The 20,568-nt window shown below is 37.0% G+C and overlaps 1 protein-coding gene across 6 annotated transcripts in view; it reads right to left on the reverse strand.

Annotated features, from left to right (window-relative positions):
• NF1 (neurofibromin 1) overlaps positions 1-20,568 on the reverse strand; it is a 274,044-nt gene that overhangs the window by 198,943 nt on the left and 54,533 nt on the right. For all 6 annotated transcript variants that reach the window (XM_073235129.1, XM_073235127.1, XM_073235128.1 and 3 more), the window contains exons 2-3: positions 7,239-7,382; positions 5,453-5,536 (exon numbers count right to left, since the gene is read on the reverse strand). In XM_073235129.1, coding sequence (XP_073091230.1) covers positions 5,453-5,536; positions 7,239-7,382 — 228 coding nt within the window. The remainder of the gene's footprint in view (positions 1-5,452; positions 5,537-7,238; positions 7,383-20,568) is intronic.

A 20,568-nucleotide genomic window follows, 5' to 3' on the forward strand; every position in this document is an offset into this window, starting at 1 on the left:
GAAATGGACAACTTCCTAGAAAAATACAACCTCCCAAGACTGACCAAGGAAGAAACACAAAAGTTAAACAAACCAATTACAAGCAAAGAAATTGAAACAGTAATCAAAAAACTACCCAAGAACAAAACCCCGGGGCCGGACGGATTTACCTCGGAATTTTATCAGACACACAGAGAAGACATAATACCCATTCTCCTTAAAGTGTTCCACAAAATAGAAGAAGAGGGAATACTCCCAAACTCATTCTATGAAGCCAACATCACCCTAATACCAAAACCAGGCAAAGACCCCACCAAAAAAGAAAATTACAGACCAATATCCCTGATGAACGTAGATGCAAAAATACTCAATAAAATATTAGCAAACAGAATTCAACAGTATATCAAAAGGATCATACACCATGACCAAGTGGGGTTCATCCCAGGGATGCAAGGATGGTACAACATTCGAAAATCCATCAACATCATCCACCACATCAACAAAAAGAAAGACAAAAACCACATGATCATCTCCATAGATGCTGAAAAAGCATTTGACAAAATTCAACATCCATTCATGATAAAAACTCTCAGCAAAATGGGAATAGAGGGCAAGTACCTCAACATAATAAAGGCCATATATGATAAACCCACAGCCAGCATTATACTGAACAGCGAGAAGCTGAAAGCATTTCCACTGAGATCGGGAACCAGACAGGGATGCCCACTCTCCCCACTGTTATTTAACATAGTACTGGAGGTCCTAGCCACGGCAATCAGACAAAACAAAGAAATACAAGGAATCCAGATTGGTAAAGAAGAAGTTAAACTGTCACTATTTGCAGATGATATGATACTGTACATAAAAAACCCTAAAGACTCCACTCCAAAACTACTAGAACTGATATCGGAATACAGCAAAGTTGCAGGATACAAAATCAACACACAGAAATCTGTAGCTTTCCTATACACTAACAACGAATCAATAGAAAGAGAAATCAGGAAAACAATTCCATTCACCATTGCATCAAAAAGAATAAAATACCTAGGAATAAACCTAACCAAGGAAGTGAAAGACTTATACTCTGAAAACTACAAGTCACTCTTAAGAGAAATTAAAGGGGACACTAATAAATGGAAACTCATCCCATGCTCATGGCTAGGAAGAATTAATATCGTCAAAATGGCCATCCTGCCGAAAGCAATATACAAATTTGATGCAATCCCTCTCAAATTACCAGCAACATTCTTCAATGAATTGGAACAAATAATTCAAAAATTCATATGGAAACACCAAAGACCCCGAATAGCCAAAGCAATCCTGAAAAAGAAGAATAAAGTAGGGGGGATCTCACTCCCCAACTTCAAGCTCTACTACAAAGCCATAGTAATCAAGACAATTTGGTACTGGCACAAGAACAGAGCCACAGACCAGTGGAACAGATTAGAGACCCCAGAAATTAACCCAAACATATATGGTCAATTAATATTTGATAAAGGAGCCATGGACATACAATGGCAAAATGACAGTCTCTTCAACAGATGGTGCTGGCAAAACTGGACAGCTACATGTAGGAGAATGAAACTGGACCATTGTCTAACCCCATATACAAAGGTAAACTCAAAATGGATCAAAGACCTGAATGTAAGTCACGAAACCATTAAACTCTTGGAAAAAAACATAGGCAAAAACCTCTTAGACATAAACATGAGTGATCTCTTCTTGAACATATCTCCCCGGGCAAGGAAAACAACAGCAAAAATGAGCAAGTGGGACTACATTAAGCTGAAAAGCTTCTGTACAGCGAAAGACACCATCAATAGAACAAAAAGGAACCCTACAGTATGGGAGAATATATTTGAAAATGACAGATCCGATAAAGGCTTGACGTCCAGAATATATAAAGAGCTCACACGCCTCAACAAACAAAAAACAAATAACCCAATTAAAAAATGGGCAGAGGAACTGAACAGACAGTTCTCCAAAAAAGAAATACAGATGGCCAAGAGACACATGAAAAGATGCTCCACATCGCTAATTATCAGAGAAATGCAAATTAAAACTACAATGAGGTATCACCTCACACCAGTAAGGATAGCTGCCATCCAAAAGACAAACAACAACAAATGTTGGCGAGGCTGTGGAGAAAGGGGAACCCTCCTACACTGCTGGTGGGAATGTAAATTAGTTCAACCATTGTGGAAAGCAGTATGGAGGTGCATCAAAATGCTCAAAACAGACCTACCATTTGACCCAGGAATTCCACTCCTAGGAATTTACCCTAAGAACGCAGCAATCAAGTTTGAGAAAGACAGATGCACTCCTATGTTTATCGCAGCACTATTTACAATAGCCAAGAATTGGAAGCAACCTAAATGTCCATCTGTAGATGAATGGATAAAGAAGATGTGGTACATATACACAATGGAATACTACTCAGCCATAAGAAGTGGAAAAATCCAACCATTTGCAGCAACATGGATGGAGCTGGAGAGTATTATGCTCAGTGAAATAAGCCAAGCGGAGAAAGAGAAATACCAAATGATTTCACTCATCTGAGGAGTATAGGAACAAAGGAAAAACTGAAGGAACAAAACAGCAGCAGAATTACAGAACCCAAAAATGGACTAACAGGTACCAAAGGGAAAGGAACTGGGGAGGATGGGTGGGCAGGGAGGGATAAGGGGGGGGAAGAAGAAGGGGGGTATTAAGATTAGCATGCATGGGGGGGAGGGAGAAAGGGGAGGGTGGGCTGCACAACACAGAGAGGACAAGTAGTGACTCTACAACATTTTGCTAAGCTGATGGACAGTAACCGTAATGTGGTTGTTAGGGGGGACCTGATATAGGGGAGAGCATAGTAAACATAGTATTCTTCAGGTAAGTGTAGATTAAAAATTTAAAAAAAAAAAAAAGAAAGAAAGAAAGAAAAGGGGGATTACTCCTTAACAGGATAAAACTATTGGTAAATCAAAGATCAACGCATGCTTTAAATATCCTTAATGTTGATCACTTAAAGGGTGTCAGATGATCAGCTATGGAGGTACTCTTTTCTGATAATATTCCTTTCTCTTAATTAAAAAAAAAAAAAAAAAAGCAGTTACTGTGTGCTGACCTCCAATGAGTTCTGCACAGTGGTATAGAGGGCATGTCAAAGTGTGGGCAAAGGGTCTGTTTGTTTCTACGCAGAAGATCAAGGCCTAGCTTGGATACCCAGAAAATGAACTAAGATACGATATGAGGAGGAGCTTCCGGCATCAGCACTCTCTGGAGGACTCGTGCCGGGGGATGATCATCAAAAAGCCTCCACAGGGATCCGGACGATGCTGCGGTTGTGGCTGCATCCAGCCCACCATCTCCTGGACTTGCCATAAGAAGGAGGAGGGAGATGTCTAGGCTGGCATGTGCATACAGTGAGACAACGAATTTGACTGGATCTGTACTGTTGGAACTCAACCAGGAGTTGGGAGGGGTGCAAGTTGTAGCACCCCAAAATCTCATGACTATAGACTATCTATGGTTAAAAGAACATATGGGATGTGAACAGATCCCAGAAATGGGCTGCTTTAATTTGTCTGATGGTTCAAGTACAGTTGGAAAATATCCATCATATCATAGATAAATTTTCACAAATGCCTAGGGTGCCTAAATGGTTTTCTTGGCTTCACTGGAGATGGCTGGTAATTATAGATTTGCTTTGTTTATGTCACCGTATTCCTATTATGTCAATATGTGTGTGCAAATTAGTTAGTAGTTTAAAACCTATACATACTTAAGGTACTATACAAGAAGATATGTCAAAGAAATAATCAATCCTCCCAAGTTTCCTTCATATGCTACATCTATAGCTTTTCTTCTTCCTTCCTAATTACAAACTTTAAATAGAATTCGTGCCTCATATCGAATTTACCGAGTATCATAATTCCTCCAGGTGGTAAAGATACCTCGAGACAAGTGCTGGGCATAGAAGCCACAGGGCATAAATCTGCAAAGAAGTAAAAAGCTAACCTTTGCAAACAATATGGCTTCTCTCTCACTTACCAACTTTACATTTCCCTGTATGGCCCCGGAAGATGACTGGTTAGCCAGAGACGGGTAAGATTCCTCAAGGGAGGAACAACCTAAGACAGGCACAGTCGCAGGGGGGCCATCAGGTGAGAATTTGGGGATCAACAGAGGTGAGGCTCAGAACCTCACCCCCCCTGCTTTGAGAGAAATCTTCTGCATCCGTGGATGTCTTGCTGCCCTTGTCTAGCCTGGATTGATACTTAGTCCATAGGCACACACCTGATCATCTGATCATCTACATTTGCCTTCTTACAGCACTAAACTATGTTTTCTGCCTTTATCTTGCATCTACCTACCACTTCAGCATTTTATTAAAAATAAAAATAATAATAATAATAGGAGAAATGTGGGATCAACATATAAATCAAGTACAAAAATCAAATGAATATTCATATTTGACCTGATGGTTTATAGGTCATATTGCATGATCAAAACCGAAAGTTTCTGTGATGACTGCCCTTGTACTGTTCACCATGTAAGAATTTATTCACTCTGTAAGAATTCGTTCACCATGTAAGAACTTGTTCGTTATGCTTCAGAAGATTGGAGACTGACGAGAATTAGGCTTGAGATGGATTAATGATTGTACATTGAGCATTGACCCCCCTATACTGAATTTTATTGTTGTTAACAACCATTTGATCAATAAATATGAGAGATGCCCTCTCAAAAAAAAAAAAAAATAAAATAAAATAAAAAAAATAAAAAAAAAAATAAAAAAATAAAACTGTTAACACCTGGAAGAGAGAATCAATGTTGAATAAAAGCAAAAGGTGTGCCAAACAAAAATATTGAAAAAGTTCTAATTTAAGTCATGGTTGAAACACACTGAGATAACTATTTGGAGGAAACCTGAGAAAAAACTGTTTTGTACTCAATTATTCCTCTATGTATTTATTTTATATGTTCACATTTACACATAACAAATGTTAAGGTAGGATCTATCAGTAATAGTTATAATTTTTTTTAGTTCTCTTTTGTATAGATTTGAAAAGTAAAATATAAATCAGATTCATATGGGGGGGGGAAGATTACTCTTGGTCTTTCACATGACATTCTTTCAAAGCTAAGCAATGCCATAGGCCTAACAAAATCTGGATAAATCAATTAAATCAAATGGTAACTCTTTTCATAAAACCCTATCTAAAAAACCTGACAGAGATATATGGGGCTCAAGCTTAACACTTTAAAAGTAAATTTAGTATCTAATTTACAAAGATGAGAACATAATTTTCTCTTGAAAACTTGTCTGTTCCACCCAGTCAGCTCTGTTACCAAATTCATATGCCTTAGACAAAAAGGCCACGTGACTGTTCTCCTTGTCCACACCTTTATTTTGGTATATCGGATCATTCTCAAAACTGAATTTATAAAACCTGCTTACTTAAGAACAGACTTTACTTACCCCAGCAAGACATTTTTCCAGTGTATCCAATATAATCAACTGAGAGAGATACAAATTTTTTTCAGCAACTTCTCCAAATATTCTCTGAAAGAAGAGATTCAGAATACTGAAAGTTGGTTATTATTCTCTACTACAAATCAGCACACATCTGAAATGCAAGGGACTAGGATCAAGAAAATGGAGTCTTATATTTTTTTCTCCAGATTATACTATATTTAAATTTATTACTTCTGATTTAATCCTAATGCTCACACAAAATAAAGTCTGAGGCAAACAAAAATGCTGACATTTATTACAGTCTACTATTAGCTTGTAACAATAAGATACTTTGGTTTATACATTAAAAATATGCAGGATTTAAATGTATCTTTACCAGAATCTTGAATTGGTATTTAACCACACTTTGATGCCACAAAATAATCAAAGTCTACATTCTTAGAGCAACAAAATACTGTAACATCAACCACTCTGAATTGTAAGCATTCAGTGTCCTTAAACTGAATACTACACTATTTATCAACAAGAAACTACGGTTTCTAATGAGTAAACTGAATTTACTCAATAAGCACTAACTGAATGCCAATATTACAACACTGGTCTTCTTTTTGTTTTGAAAAGAAGGTTCCAAATATTAAAATATTTTTAGTCTAACTGGGAAAACAGCCATTTATTTATATAAGCAAAATCTTATCACTGTGCTACTCATACTATGCAACAGAAGAGCTCCACAAAATCTTAAATGCATTTCTGTAAATCAGTTTACATATTTATAAATGTCCTGCTTCTTTCAGAAAATTTTCAGTTTTTTTCCATAAAGGGAAAATTATTTTCAAGGCAAACCCCATCTCCAGTTTATCAATTTTGTAGATTTGGGGTACTATCTAATCAACTTTTTAAAAAGAACACACCAAAAATGATGTGACTAAAATGTGACTGATTCTCACAATCTACAATTAGAAGTCAGTTTCATAGCTCAATACAAACAATACAAATGTTGGCTCAAGTTCTAAGACAAGCAAAGAGTTTGGAATTAATCAAGAAACATTCGTGTCAGTTGTTTTGAACTGAGTATGAAAGAGATTTTGGATAGGAACTGACAGAGAAGAAATCACCTCAGAGACAGGAAAAATGACATGTTTAAAGGTGCAGAGAGAGAACAACTGGAATATCTGGAAGTCTAGGGAATGTAAACAGATTTTATACAACAGAAAGAAAAGATGCAAGTATGAGCTTTTGACAATGGAATTACTGGATGAAATTGATATTTGAGGAGATTATTTCAACAATGGGTTTTCTAAATACTACAGAATCTGTCACAGGTTAAAGTAGGAAGGAAATAAAACAGTACTTTGATAAAAGGAATCTCACAGTTTAGACCTACAAGGTCATATTTTATTTATCTTCTTAGGACTGGGACAATCTGATATGTAAATATTCAAATAAGAAGCCATGGGAAAGATTTTAATAGATCACTAAAAAATAATGGTCAATTAATAAAAATAACAGTGGTTAATTATTATATGACACAAATTCTGTATGAACTCTTAAATCCAAAAAAAATAATGGAGAAGTAGACAGGATCATAGTTAGGAGAAGTATCTAAGGGAAAGAATCAAAAGTTGAAATGAAAGTTAAAAGGTTACCTGTGTTTACCCAAATAAGATGCATGTTTATATCCAGAGTCTACAGAAAATGACTTTCCATACTTAAAAATACGCTGCTCCAAATTTTTTAGTCAAAACAAACCAAAACAAATTCCCCACAAAACAGTAACCCAAATACTCACCATATTGTTAACATTCTTTAAGATAGTAGTGAGGCCGCTTATAACCAAAGAAAACTTGTATTTGGAAATATTGATAAGACATTCCTTGTTGTGTTCACTACTGACTTTGGTATGTGTGTTCTGCTGTCCTGTTTTTATGGGAAGCTGAAAGGAAAAAAAAAACATGGTAGCTTACACTTGAAAATGACTAAAAAGAATTAACCTATTTCTCTTTGAAAATCTTGAGATTTTAGAAAAATATTATCAACTACAGTTACCTACATTTGTATTTGAAGCTCCAATTTTCAATATATAATAGCATTTATAGCAAATCGAAAATTTTTTGGAAATTTCAATTTTTGCAGCTTTCTTTTAAAAGTCATAAATATCTATCTACAAAATTAATTCCTTACCCAGCACTATATAAGAATGACTCACAGAAACAGCTATTTCCTTGTAGCTAAAAATTATTTCAGAAAATGTCTACAATAAAAGGTACATAATCCTTTCCCTCATACATTAAAAGAACAAACAGACCAAGAAAATCTATGCCCCAGACCTCTAATTAATATTGGCAAATAACTGCAGATTGATTGTTCAGAAATGAGAACTGTATAAGCTGAAATAAACACATTAAGACTGACTCAGATAAGATAACCTCCCTCAGGTACAGTTTAAAGGAGTAACAGAACAGCAGATAAATCTCATGGGAAAAAAATATCCTTTAAGGAGACCACATTTACATGTATCTGAGAATGAGTTAAGTCATACTATTAACAAGTTTCTTTCTACTCTGTTCACCAGTAGCATTTTGTTTTGAAAGCATAATGAATACATTTACTCTTTAAATTTTACCAAAATTACCATTAATGTTAATGCTAACTGGTGAGGTTCTTCTGTGAAAAAGCAAACCTGAGTTCAACTTCCTCAATTTTAAGATGGTGCAACTAAAGGTAGAAAGAGACCAGGCAGCATGCCCAACTTTGTTTAGTCTATTAATAATAAGTGACTAATCTGGTAGTAAAGAAATACTATACAAAAGAGAGGAAGCATATTTAGGGCTTAGAGGGGAATAGACACTACAGAATTATATAACGTTTATTATAAAGATTATAGAAGGAAAAAAATCTGAAAGACCAAAGAAGGGGATTTTAGAAGATGGGAGTGGCTGCAATGTAGTTTGTGAATCCCCCTAACACCCTCTGTGATGGTTAATTTATGCATTAACTTGATTGCCTCAGAGGGTACACAGCATATCTGCCCAAAAATTATTTCTGGGTGTGTCTCAGAGGGTGTTTCCTGATGAAATTAGCATTTGAATAGGTAGACTCCTAAAGCAGTTTACCCTACCCCTACCCCATGTGGGGACATCTTCCAATCCAGCAGGGCCTGAACAGATTTAAAAAGCAAAGGAAGGAAGAATCATCCCTTCTGCCTGATGAGCTCAGATACTGATCTTCTGCCCCTGGTGCTCGTGATCTCAGGCCTTCAGGCCCAGACTGGAATCTCCATACACCATCAGCTCTCTTTGTTTCAGCATTCCTGGGTCTCCAGCTTGCAGACAGTGAACTGGGGGACTTCTCAGCCTCCATAATAACGTGAGCCAATTCCTTATAATTAATTTCTTCATATATACACCCATCCTATTGGTTCTTTTTCCTTGGAGATCTCTAATATACCCTCTCCCCCATAAAGTAGCAGAGAAACCGGAATAACAAAACTGCAAACCTACAGAGATCTACATCAAAATTAGGGGACAAGGCACCCCATGAAGTCCAAAATATAAGCAAATAGGAACAAACCATTTAACAGCTACAAAACTGGTGTACACAAGACAAATCAGAGAAGTGGATGTCTAATGGATCTGACAAGAGGAAAATCCCAAAACTGTATTACACCCTCAATGAAAACTACAGTGGGCCAGTTTAAGAATATTAGCTGAAACATGGGGTTTCCGCATATTGCAATTTGCATGAGTGCAAAAGGTCTACAATAAAATTTAAATAGAACAGAACACACTTTAAACCATCATTGTCTAATAGAACGTTTTGTGGTGGTGTTATCCTGTATCAAAAATGCTCAATACAATAACCAGTAATCACCCATGGCTATTAGGTAGTTGTTACATGGCTAATGAATCAAATGTTTAATTTTATTTAACTTTAGGTAACCACTGAATAGCACAAATCTAAACTAACAGGCTGAAAATGCACCCCCTTTCAGGATAAAGCCCACACTGAAAAGAAATTGCTGAGATTTGCTCCAAATTGACAGTAGCAAAGGAAAAGGGTCCAGATAAATGTGGAAAAGAGGAAGAAAGCCAAAAGAGCTCAGAAAGGATGAGACAATGTATTTGTTTAATCTTATGAAAATAACAGAAGAGTCAGCTCTAGAGCCATGAAGATGGAAAGCTTTCCTGGCCCATATTTCTCTCCTGCCAACTCAGGAAAACTAATTTCACATAAAAATGAGCAACAGAAAAGACTGTGGTCAAACCATATGTGAAATTATTATGAGAAAAAAGAATAAGAGACAGAATAACATTGCAACAGAAAATGAAAGCATGCCAAAAAAACAGATCACCAGGATCACTGTAAATTATTTCAAATTTATCACCAGATCACTGTAAATTACTATTTCAAAATAAGCCAAGGAAAATTAAGAAAATGATTAAAGACATGAAATAACGTAAGTTAGAATCCCAAATAGAAATAAGTTAATAGAATTCAGGGAAGAATTAGAAAAAAAAGAAAAATCACTTCAGAAGTGAACACTAACTAGAAGATATACAAGACTGAATAAAATGAAACAATACTTTAAGTACAGAAAAAGAAAGTCAACAGGAAGAAAAGTGATAGAGAAAACAGGCAAACGTTATACATAACAGCAGTCCTCAAAAAAGGAAACCCAATCAATGGAATAAAATGAATTATTAAAAACCAGAACTCAAGAAAACTTGGCTGAATTTTTCTTTAAATACTTGACTATACCTGAAAGGGTATGTTTGCACATTTGGAAGAACTAGCCCAGAATGACCAATACAAGGACATATTTCAGGAACGCTAACAGCTTTGTATGAATAAGAAAGAAAATACTCTGAAAATCCAGGCAGAAAGAGAAAATCACTTATACAAGAAACAAAAATCAGACAGTTATCAGACTTTGACAATAGTTTATACTTAATAGACAACAGAATAACATATTTAAGATTCTCAAGAGAAGAAAAAGTAAACCAAGGATTTTATATGCAAGCAAACTGACTTCCAAATATAATGGTGACAATCAAATTGTTCTGAGCTGCAAGAACCCAGGAAATACTGTTCCCTCGAGCTTTTATTGAGGTTCTACTAGAGAATATGCTTCAGAAAACCAAAGGAACAAGAGGCACATCCTCATCCACATTAAGAGGGATCATTAAAAATATATATTTAAGGGCGGAGCCAAGATGGCGGCATGAGTAGAGCAGCGGAAATCTCCCAAAACTACATATATTTTTGAATATACAACAAATACAACTATTTCTAAAAGAGAGACCAGAAGAAACAGGATAACAGCCAGACTACATCCACACTTGCAAGAACCCAGCACCTCACGAAAGGGGTAAGATACAACTTGCGGCCTGGCGGGACCTGAGCGCCCCTCACCCCAGTTCCCGGCGGGAGGAGAGGAGTCAGAGCAGGGAGAGAGAGGGAGCCCGGGACTGCTGAATACCCAGCCCTAGCCATCCGCACCAAAAGTGCAGACACACAGTGCATGGGGTGCTGGATACTAGGGAAACGGGACAGTAAGACCTGTGAGTGGGTCCCAGCAGCTGGGGCCCCTGAGACAAAAGAAAAGCGAGTGCCGTTTGAAACTCTTAAAGGGACAAGGGACTCACAGCTGGATGGAAGAGCCCTCGCGCAATCAGCCCAGTAATTGGGAATCCCGGGGAACTCCAGGTGCCCCAACCCTCTAGGTGGCAGCACACCTTGTAGGCCTCCCATGGTGATAAACAGCCTCCCACTCATTTCCCCTCCAGCACGACTCCGCCATAGCAACAGAGGCCACACCCACAACAACCGGGCAGAGCTTCCTCCACAGCAGCTGGGCAAGAATCAGAAGCCCCACCTGCACGCAGCTGCCCAGCACAAGCTGCTAGGGATTGCTGTTCTCCCAGGAGAGGAAGGCCACAACAAGCAAAAAGGGACGTTCTCCTAGCCAACACACACACCAGCTCCCCACAACTAACTCTATCGCCATGAAAAGGCAGAAGAATTTGATCCAGACCAGACTAACCCAGACATCCTTCCCTAAGAAGGAATCTGGGGAGATTGATCTAACCAATCTCCCTGAAAAAGAATTCAAAATAAAGGTCATAAGCATGCTGATGGATCTTCAGAGAAATATGCAAGAGCTAAGGGATGAAATCCAGAAGGAGATTACAGAAATGAAACAATCTCTGGAAGGACTTAAGAGCAGACTGGATAAGGTGCAAGAAGCTGTTAATGGAAAAGAAATCAGAGAACATGAATGCAGAGAAGCTAATGCAGAGAGAGATAAAATGATCTCCAGGAATGAAACAATATTAAGAGAACTGTCTGACCAATACAAAAGGAACAATATCCGCATTATAGGGGTACCAGAAGAAGAAGAGAGAGAAAAAGGGATAGAAAGTGTCTTTGAAGAAATAACTGCTGAGAACTTCCCCAAACTGGGGAAGGAAATAATCGCTCAGACTACAGAAGTACACAGAACTCCCAACAGAAGGGATCCAAGGAGGACAACACCAATACACATAATAATTAAAATGGTAAAGAACAAGGACAAGGACAGAGTTTTAAAGGCACCTAGATAGAGAAAAAGTCACCTACAAAGGAAAACCCATCAGGCTATCATCAGACTTCTCAACAGAAACCTTACAGGCCAGAAGAGAATGCCATGGTATGTTTAATGCAATGAAACAGAAGGGCCTTGAACTAAGAATATTGTATCCACCACAATCATCATTTAAATATGAAAGAGGGATTAAACGATTCCCAGACAAGCAAAAGTTGAGGGAATTTGCCTCCCATAAACCACCTCTTCAGGGTATTTTAAAGGGACTCCTCTAGATGGGAGCACTCCTAAGACTAAATAGATGTCACCACAGAAAATAAAAATACAGCAAAGAAAGCAGACCAAACAAATACTAACTAAAGGCAAAAAATAAAATTAACTACCCACAAAAGCAGCTAAAGGAAACACAAAAGAGCACAAAACAACCAACATTTAAAGAATGGAGGAGGAAGAATAAGAAGGGAGAGAAATAAAGAATCACAAGACAGTGTTTATAATAGCTCAATAAGTGAGTTAAGTTAGACAGTAAGATACTAAAGAAGCTAATCTTAAACCTTTGGTAACCACAAATCTAAAGCCTGCAATGGCAATAAGTACGTATCTTTCAATAATCACCCTAAATGTAAATAAATGGACTGAATGCACCAATCAAAAGACATAGAGTCACTGAATGGATAAAAAAACAAGACCCATCTATATGCTGCTTACAAGAGACTCATGTCAAACCCAAACACATGCACAGACTAAAAGTCAAGGGATGGAAAAAGATATTTCATGCAAACAGTAGGGAGAAAAAAGCAGATGTTGCAGTACTAGTATCAGACAAAATAGACTTCAAAACAAAGAAAGTAACAAGAGATAAAGAAGGACATTACATAATGATAAAGGGCTCAGTCCAACAAGAGGATATAACCATTATAAATATATATGCACCCAACACAGGAGCACCAACATATGTGAAACAAATACTAACAGAACTAAAGGAGGAAACAGAATGCAATGCATTCATTTTAGGAGACTTCAACACACCATTCACTCCAAAGGATAGATCCACAGGACAGAATATAAGTAAGGACACAGAGGCACTGAATAACACGCTAGAACAGATGGACTAATAGACATCTACAGAACTCTACATCCAAAAGTAACAGGATACACATTCTTCCCAAGTGCACATGGAACATTCTCCAGAATAGACCACATACTGGACCACAAAAAGAGTCTCAGTAAATTCAAAAAGATTGAAATCCTACCAACCAACTTTTCAGACCACAAAGGTATAAAACTAGAAATAAATTGTACAAAGAAAGCAAAAAGGCTCAAAACACATGGAGGCTTAACAACATGCTCCTAAATAATCAATGGATCAACGACCAAATTAAAATAGAGATCCAGCATACATGGAAACAAATGACAACACCACCACAAAGCCCCAACTTCTGTGGGATGCAGCCAAAGTAGTCTTAAGAGGAAAGTACATAGCAATCCAGGCACACTTAAAGAAGGAAGAACAATCCCAAATGAACAGTCTAACATTGCAATTATCAAAACTGGAAAAAGAAGAACAAATGAGGCCTAAAGTCAGCAGAAGGAGGGACATAATAAAGATCAGAGAAGAAATAAATAAAATTGAGAAGAATAAAACAACAGAAAAAATCAATGAAACCAAGAGCTGGTTCTTCAAAATAGATAAGCCTCTAGCCAGACTTATTAAGACAAAAAGAGAATCAACACACATCAACAGAATCAGAAATGAGAAAGGAAACATCATGACGGACCCCACAGAAATACAAAGAATTATTAGAGAATACTATGAAAACGTATATGCTAACAAGCTGGAAAACCTAGAAGAAACAGACAACTTCCTAGAAAAATACAACCTTCCAAGACTAACCAAGGAAGAAACACAAAATCTAAACAAACCAATTACCAGCAAAGAAATTAAAGCAGTAATCAAAAATCTACCCAATAACAAAACTCCCAGGCCAGATGGATTTACCTCGGAATTTTATCAGACATACAGAGAAGACATAATACCCATTCTCCTTAAAGGTTTCCAAAAAATAGAAGAGGAGGGAATACTCCCAAACTCATTCTATGAAGCCAACATCACCCTAATACCGAAACCAGGTAAAGACCCCATCACAAAAGAAAATTACAGACCAATATCCCTGATGAACGTAGATGCAAAGATACTCAACCAAATATTAGCAAACTGAATTCAAAAATACATCAAAAGGATCATACACCATGACCAAGTGGGATTCATCCCAGGGATGCAAGGATGGTACAACATTCGAAAATCCATCAACATCATCCACCACATAAACAAAAAGGACAAAAACCACATGATTATCTCCATAGATGCTGAAAAAGCATGTGACAAAATTCAACATCCATTCATGATAAAAAATCTCAACCAAATGGGTATAGAGGGCAAGTACCTCAACATAATAAAGGCCATATATAATAAACCCACAGCTAATATCATACTGAACAGCGAGAAGCTGAAAGCTTTTCCTCTGAGATCAGGAACAAGACAGGGATGCCCACTCTTCCCACTGTTATTCAACATAGTACTGTAGGTCCTGGCCATGACAATTAGACAAAACAAAGAAATATAAGGAATCCAGATTGGTAAAGAAGAAGTCAAACTATAACTATTTGCAGATGACCTGCTATTGTACATAAAAAACCCTAAAGATTCCACTCTAAAACTACTAGAACTAATATCAGAATTCAGCAAAGTTGCAGGATACAAAATTAACACACAGAAATCTGTGGTTTTCCTGTACACTAATGATGAACTAGCAGAAAGAGAAATCAGGAAAACAATTCCATTCACAATTGCATCAAAAAGAATAAAATGCCTAGGAATAAACCTAACCAAGGAAGTGAAAGACCTATATCCTGAAAACTACAAGACACTCTTAAGAGAAATTAAACAGGACACTAACAAATGGAAATTCATCCCATGCTCTTCGGTAGGAAGAATTAATATTGTCAAAATGGCCATCCTACCTAAAGCACAATACAATCCCTATCAAAATACCAACAGCATTCTTCAATGAACTGGAACAAATAGTTCTAAAATTCATATGGAACCATGAAAGACCCCTAATAGCCAAAGCAATCCTGAGAAGGAAGAATAAAACAGGGGGGATCTCACTCCCCAACTTCAAGCTCTACTACAAAGCCACAGTAATCAAGACAATTTGGTACTGGCACAAGAACAAAGCCACAGAACAGTGGAACAGAATAGAGACTCCAAACATTAACCCAAACATATATGGCCAATTAATATACGATAAAGGAGTCATGGAAATAAAATGGGGAAATGACAATCTCTTCAACAGATGCTGCTGGCAAAACTGGACAGCTACATGTAAGAGAATGAAACTGGATCATTGTCTAACCCCATACACAAAAGTAAATTCTAAATGGATCAAAGACCTGAATGTAAGTCATGAAACCATAAAAGTCTTAGAAAAAAACATAGGCAAAAATCTCATGGACATAAACATGAGTGACTTCTTCATGAACATATCTCCCCGGGCAAGGGAAACAAAAGCAAAAATGAACAAGTGGGACTATATCAAGCTGAAAAGCTTCTGTACAGCAAAGGACACCATCAATAGAACAAAAAGGTACCCTACAGTATGGGAGAATATATTCATAAATGACAGATGCGATAAAGGGTTGACATCCAAAATATATAAAGAACTCACGTACATCAACAACAAAAAAGCAAATAATCCAATTAAAAAATAGGCAGAGGAGCTGAGCAGACAGTTCTCCAAAGAAGAAATTCAGATGGCCAACAGACACATGAAAAGATGTTCCACATCGCTTGTCATCAGAGAAATGCAAATTAAAACCACAATGAGATATCACCTCACACCAGTAAGGATCACCACAATCCAAAAGACAAACAACAACAAATGTTGGCGAGGTTTTGGAAAAAGGGGAACCCTCCTACACTGCTGGTGGGAATGCAAATTAGTTCAACCATTGTGGAAAGCAGTATGGAGGTTCCTCAAAAACTCAAAATAGAAATACCATTTGACCCAGGAATTCCACTTCTAGGAATTTACCCTAAGAATGCAGCAGCCCAGTTTGAAAAAGACAGATGCACCCCTATGTTTATCGCGGAGCTGTTTATAGTAGCCAAGAAATGGAAGCAACCTAATGTCCATCAATAGATGAATAGATAAAGAAGATGTGGTACATATACACAATGGAATATTATTCAGCCATAAGAAGAAAACAGATCCTACCATTTGCAACAACATGGATGGAGCTAGAGGGTATTATGCTCAGTGAAATAAGCCAGGCACAGAAAGAGAAGTACCAAATGATTTCACTCATATGTGGAGTATAAGAACAAAGAAAAACTGAAGGAACAAAACAGCAGCAGAATCACAGAACCCAAGAATGGACTAACAGTTACCAATGGGAAAGGGACTGGGGAGAATGGGAGGGAAGGGAGGGATAAGGGTGGGGAAAAACAAAGGGGGGATTACGATTAGCATGTATAATGTGTGGGGGGGCATAGGGAGGGCTGTGCAACACAGAGAAGACAAGTAGTGATTCTACAACATCTTAGTACACTGATGGACAGTGACTGTAATGGGGTTTGTGGGGGTGACTTGATGAAGGGGGGACCCTAGTAAACATAATGTTCTTCATGTAATTGTAGATTAATGATAACAAAATAATATAAATAAAATAATTAATTTAAAAATAAAAGATATGTATGTATATTAAATGATAGAACTGAAAAAAACAGTGGCATTAAGGGACAAAGCATACTATGTAATTGCCACATGTACTGAGAATATAGAAACAGTACAACTATCAAAAACAGGGAGTGGGTAGTGAGAACACAGAAAAAGTAGGGTATGTTTCCTGATGTCTTATGGCATTATCTAAGAGTAAATGGGTATCATTTCAAACTAAAAGTAGGGAGAAAAGGAGAGGTTATGTGAGGAGAAGTTACTAGTTAATTTCAGTGTAGCTCATAGAAAGGAAACCTGCATGTAATAACTTCCTCTCCTGACAAATAGGAAATATAAATACTATACAAAGGTTTTAGTATAAAGATTTAGTACAAATGAGGAAATATGAATACTATATAAAGGTTTTAGTATAAAGATAACTAACAGAACAAAAATACAAACTGCTGGATTGTGCTGTCAATAATGGCCCATGCCCACCACAAGATGCTCAGGTGAAAACCTACAGAGAGAATAGCTTCACATAGCAAGAGCTTCCCCTAAGGCTCTCCTCAAGCTTCCACACAGTCCCACTGCAGTGGCTGGACATACTTCACTTCTCAGATGTCACACAAACCTTCTGAAATACCAAAATATATGATCAGAATAAATAACATAGGCCACACAATGAAATACTTGTATAAATATAAAAGTAACATTAAAAATATGAAAGAAGTGAGTCGAAATTCATTGAACTAAACAGTCTCCAGGATATATCTTTAATTTTAAAAAACAAGATGGAGAAAAGAATATACAGTATGCTACCAATCATCAAAGAAGGGGCAGAAGAAATATATGTATATTCTTATATTTAGAAGGATGTAGAAGGATGAAATGTAAAAACTTTAGTGAGTACCTTTAGGGAATGAAAGAAAATAAAGTAGAGGTGACAAGGATAGAATCTACATTCTGTTTTTGTATGAATGAAATTTTGCAGAGGCTCCACTGACCAAAATGGAGTAATTCGAACACTGTTAAGGATAACAACTTTAATTTTTTGTAACACAAATATGTTTTAACCCATACTTCCTCTGTGTAGATCACATTTTAGAATTATGTAATTAATGTAAATACAAAATTAAAAATTTTTTAATTAAGAATTCAAAAATAAACAAGTGAACTGAGAGTTGCATCCAAAATTTTAATGTCACAATCACAAAGAGAAAACTTATTTTAAATCACTAGGGTGACCTACCATTCCTAGTGAAATGTACTCTAGGGATAAAATAAATCTTGATCCTGTATGTATTGCAGTATCCAGGAAATGAATAATTATGTATTTTAATTCTGTCACTCCTGGTGTCATTAAAAACTAGGACTCTCAGCATGGGAGAAGAATTGGTAAAGTAAAAACCCTGTAGTCTGAACTGGAATTGGAAGTATCTATATGAACTCAGTGCATTTGATTTTGTATTAAGAAAACAAAACTTATTTTCTACCTCTGTCTGCTGAAAATGACTAGGAACAATGACTGAACTCTGTGGTAACAAACACTCTATGCAACTGTGATCTTGAAATGTCATTCTCCAGTAAAAGGAATCAGAAGTCTTTCAGGAAATGGTGATTTCATGTCTGAGGCAAAAAGGTAAATGATGAGCTTGGAACATCTTGTCATACCATACAAGAAGAAAGCTATTAAAGGGACAGAGTCAGAAAGACTCAGGAATGAAATTTTGCAGAGGCTCCACTGACCAAAATGGAGTAATTCGAACACTGTTAAGGATAACAACTTCAATTTTTGGTAACACGAATATGTTTTAACCCATACTTCCTCTATGTAAGAGACAATAAGTCACAGTAAAACACTCCCTCCCCCAAATTCACACAGAAAAGATAAAATTTAGAGAGCTACTAAAGGAATTAGGACTATAGAGGCCAAAATTCCAAAAAGGGGTGAATTATAGCAAGGAAAGGTGATATCCTGCAGCTGAGTTTTTTCCTGGGGCATTTGTAGAATCTGGACCCAAAAAAAAAGAGAGACTGAGAAATAAGACTTTTCCCAAGCAAAGTATTGCTGCTGAGGGAAAGAGAAACCACCAGAGAATTTGGCTGTCATTAAGGGCTGGAGTGACAAAACTTAAGATATGAAGGGGTCTCAAATAATTGGGTAAAAAAAAAAACCTAAGCCAAAAACCTGGAAAAGCAGAACAGAATTTCAGTCTCATAGCCTCAAGATGACAAAAGATTAGAGTTCAGAACCTGCCAGTGAAGGTACCCTAGTAAATACCCACAGTTCTCAATTCTAAGTCCCGGAGGGCTACATCCTGTACAAACAGGGGCAAACCACAGCAGTTAGAACTCATAAACATTACTAGTAGAAGTGTAAATCAGTAATTACCTTGGAAAACTGTCTGGCATTATCTACAAAAACATAACATACACATATTCAGCAATATCACTATGTATTTACCCAACAGAAATGAGTATGTATATTCACCAAAGGACAAAGACAACAATATTTATAGGAGTATTTTCAGCATTTCCAAAAACTGCAAAAGTTCCAAATGTCTATCAATAGCAGAAATGGTTTAAAAAACAAAGTGATATATTCAAAGAAAAACCATATGACAATGAGAACAAATGACTTACAACTATTAACTTAATTTTACAACTAAATCACTGAATGAAAGACATGAGAACAAAAGATCACTTACTGCATGATTATGTTACACAAATTTCAAAAGCATGCTAAATCAGGAGGATAGGAAAGACCCTTGGAAAGAGCAGGTAATGATGGGAAGGAGAGACTTCTAGATTGTTAGCAGTTTTATTTTTTGATCTGGGTACTGGTTACACTGTTGTGTTTGCTTTGTGAACATTTATTGAGCTGTATATTTACATACATTTGTGCATTTTTCCATACAAATAAGTAAACAGAAACTTTGCTAAATACATGTATTTAAATCCATGAGTTCATAGTTACACTAAAACAACCACTCACAATGGATACAGAGGAACTGTGTAAAACACTTGAGGCACAGTCCTCAGGGATTGCCACACCTGCAAAGAATGACACCCAAGGTCATGCCATACTCTTCCCTGGGCAGCCCATAGCTGATAACCAGTTGATATATAGCCTGAACAACTCTGCCCAATTCTGAGAAACTCAGAAGAGCCAATTCTAGCACTTAAAAGTGTTGGCCACAGCTGATGTTGGGCCTGCATTCCACCATGAATTCCACATCTGCCCAATCCTGTCTCCTCCCAGGTGTTGATCCCAAGGGAAAGCCTTAATGAACACGTCCTGCACTAGGTTTCCAGGGCAGCTGGCAGCAGATGCCAAGATGGGATTTTAAAGCTGGCAATGAAGGAGAAATTGTAACTGCAAAAACAATGGAATTGGAACTATTGCTAAACTCTTTGAGCTCTGGAAAAAAAGATAACAAAAAGCTGAGTAACTGCCAATTGAGTATAAAAGCCAGAAGGCTTCTTCTCTGGAAGCATACAATGATGTTCTCCTCTCCTACAGCAGGAAGGCAGAGACACCTAAGGACTAAAACCAGCATTTAACCATCAGAGTAGATGTGGTGCAAAGAATATTAAACTCCCAAACAAGGAAGGTGTGGTATGCCAAAATCAGAATCCTGGTTGGGAAAAGAAAAAAGACTCTAACACATATAATGAAAACATCTACATAGGTGCTCCCAAAAATCTTGTATCTTCATACTCCCCTGAACCCTCTTAAGTCTAAATAAATGGTTCATCACTGCTTACTATGTGCAGGTACTTCCCACATTTGTTTGAAGACAATTCAGAGTTCT

This window comes from Manis javanica, chromosome 4 (assembly GCF_040802235.1).
Source record: "Manis javanica isolate MJ-LG chromosome 4, MJ_LKY, whole genome shotgun sequence".
NCBI lineage: Eukaryota > Metazoa > Chordata > Mammalia > Pholidota > Manidae > Manis > Manis javanica.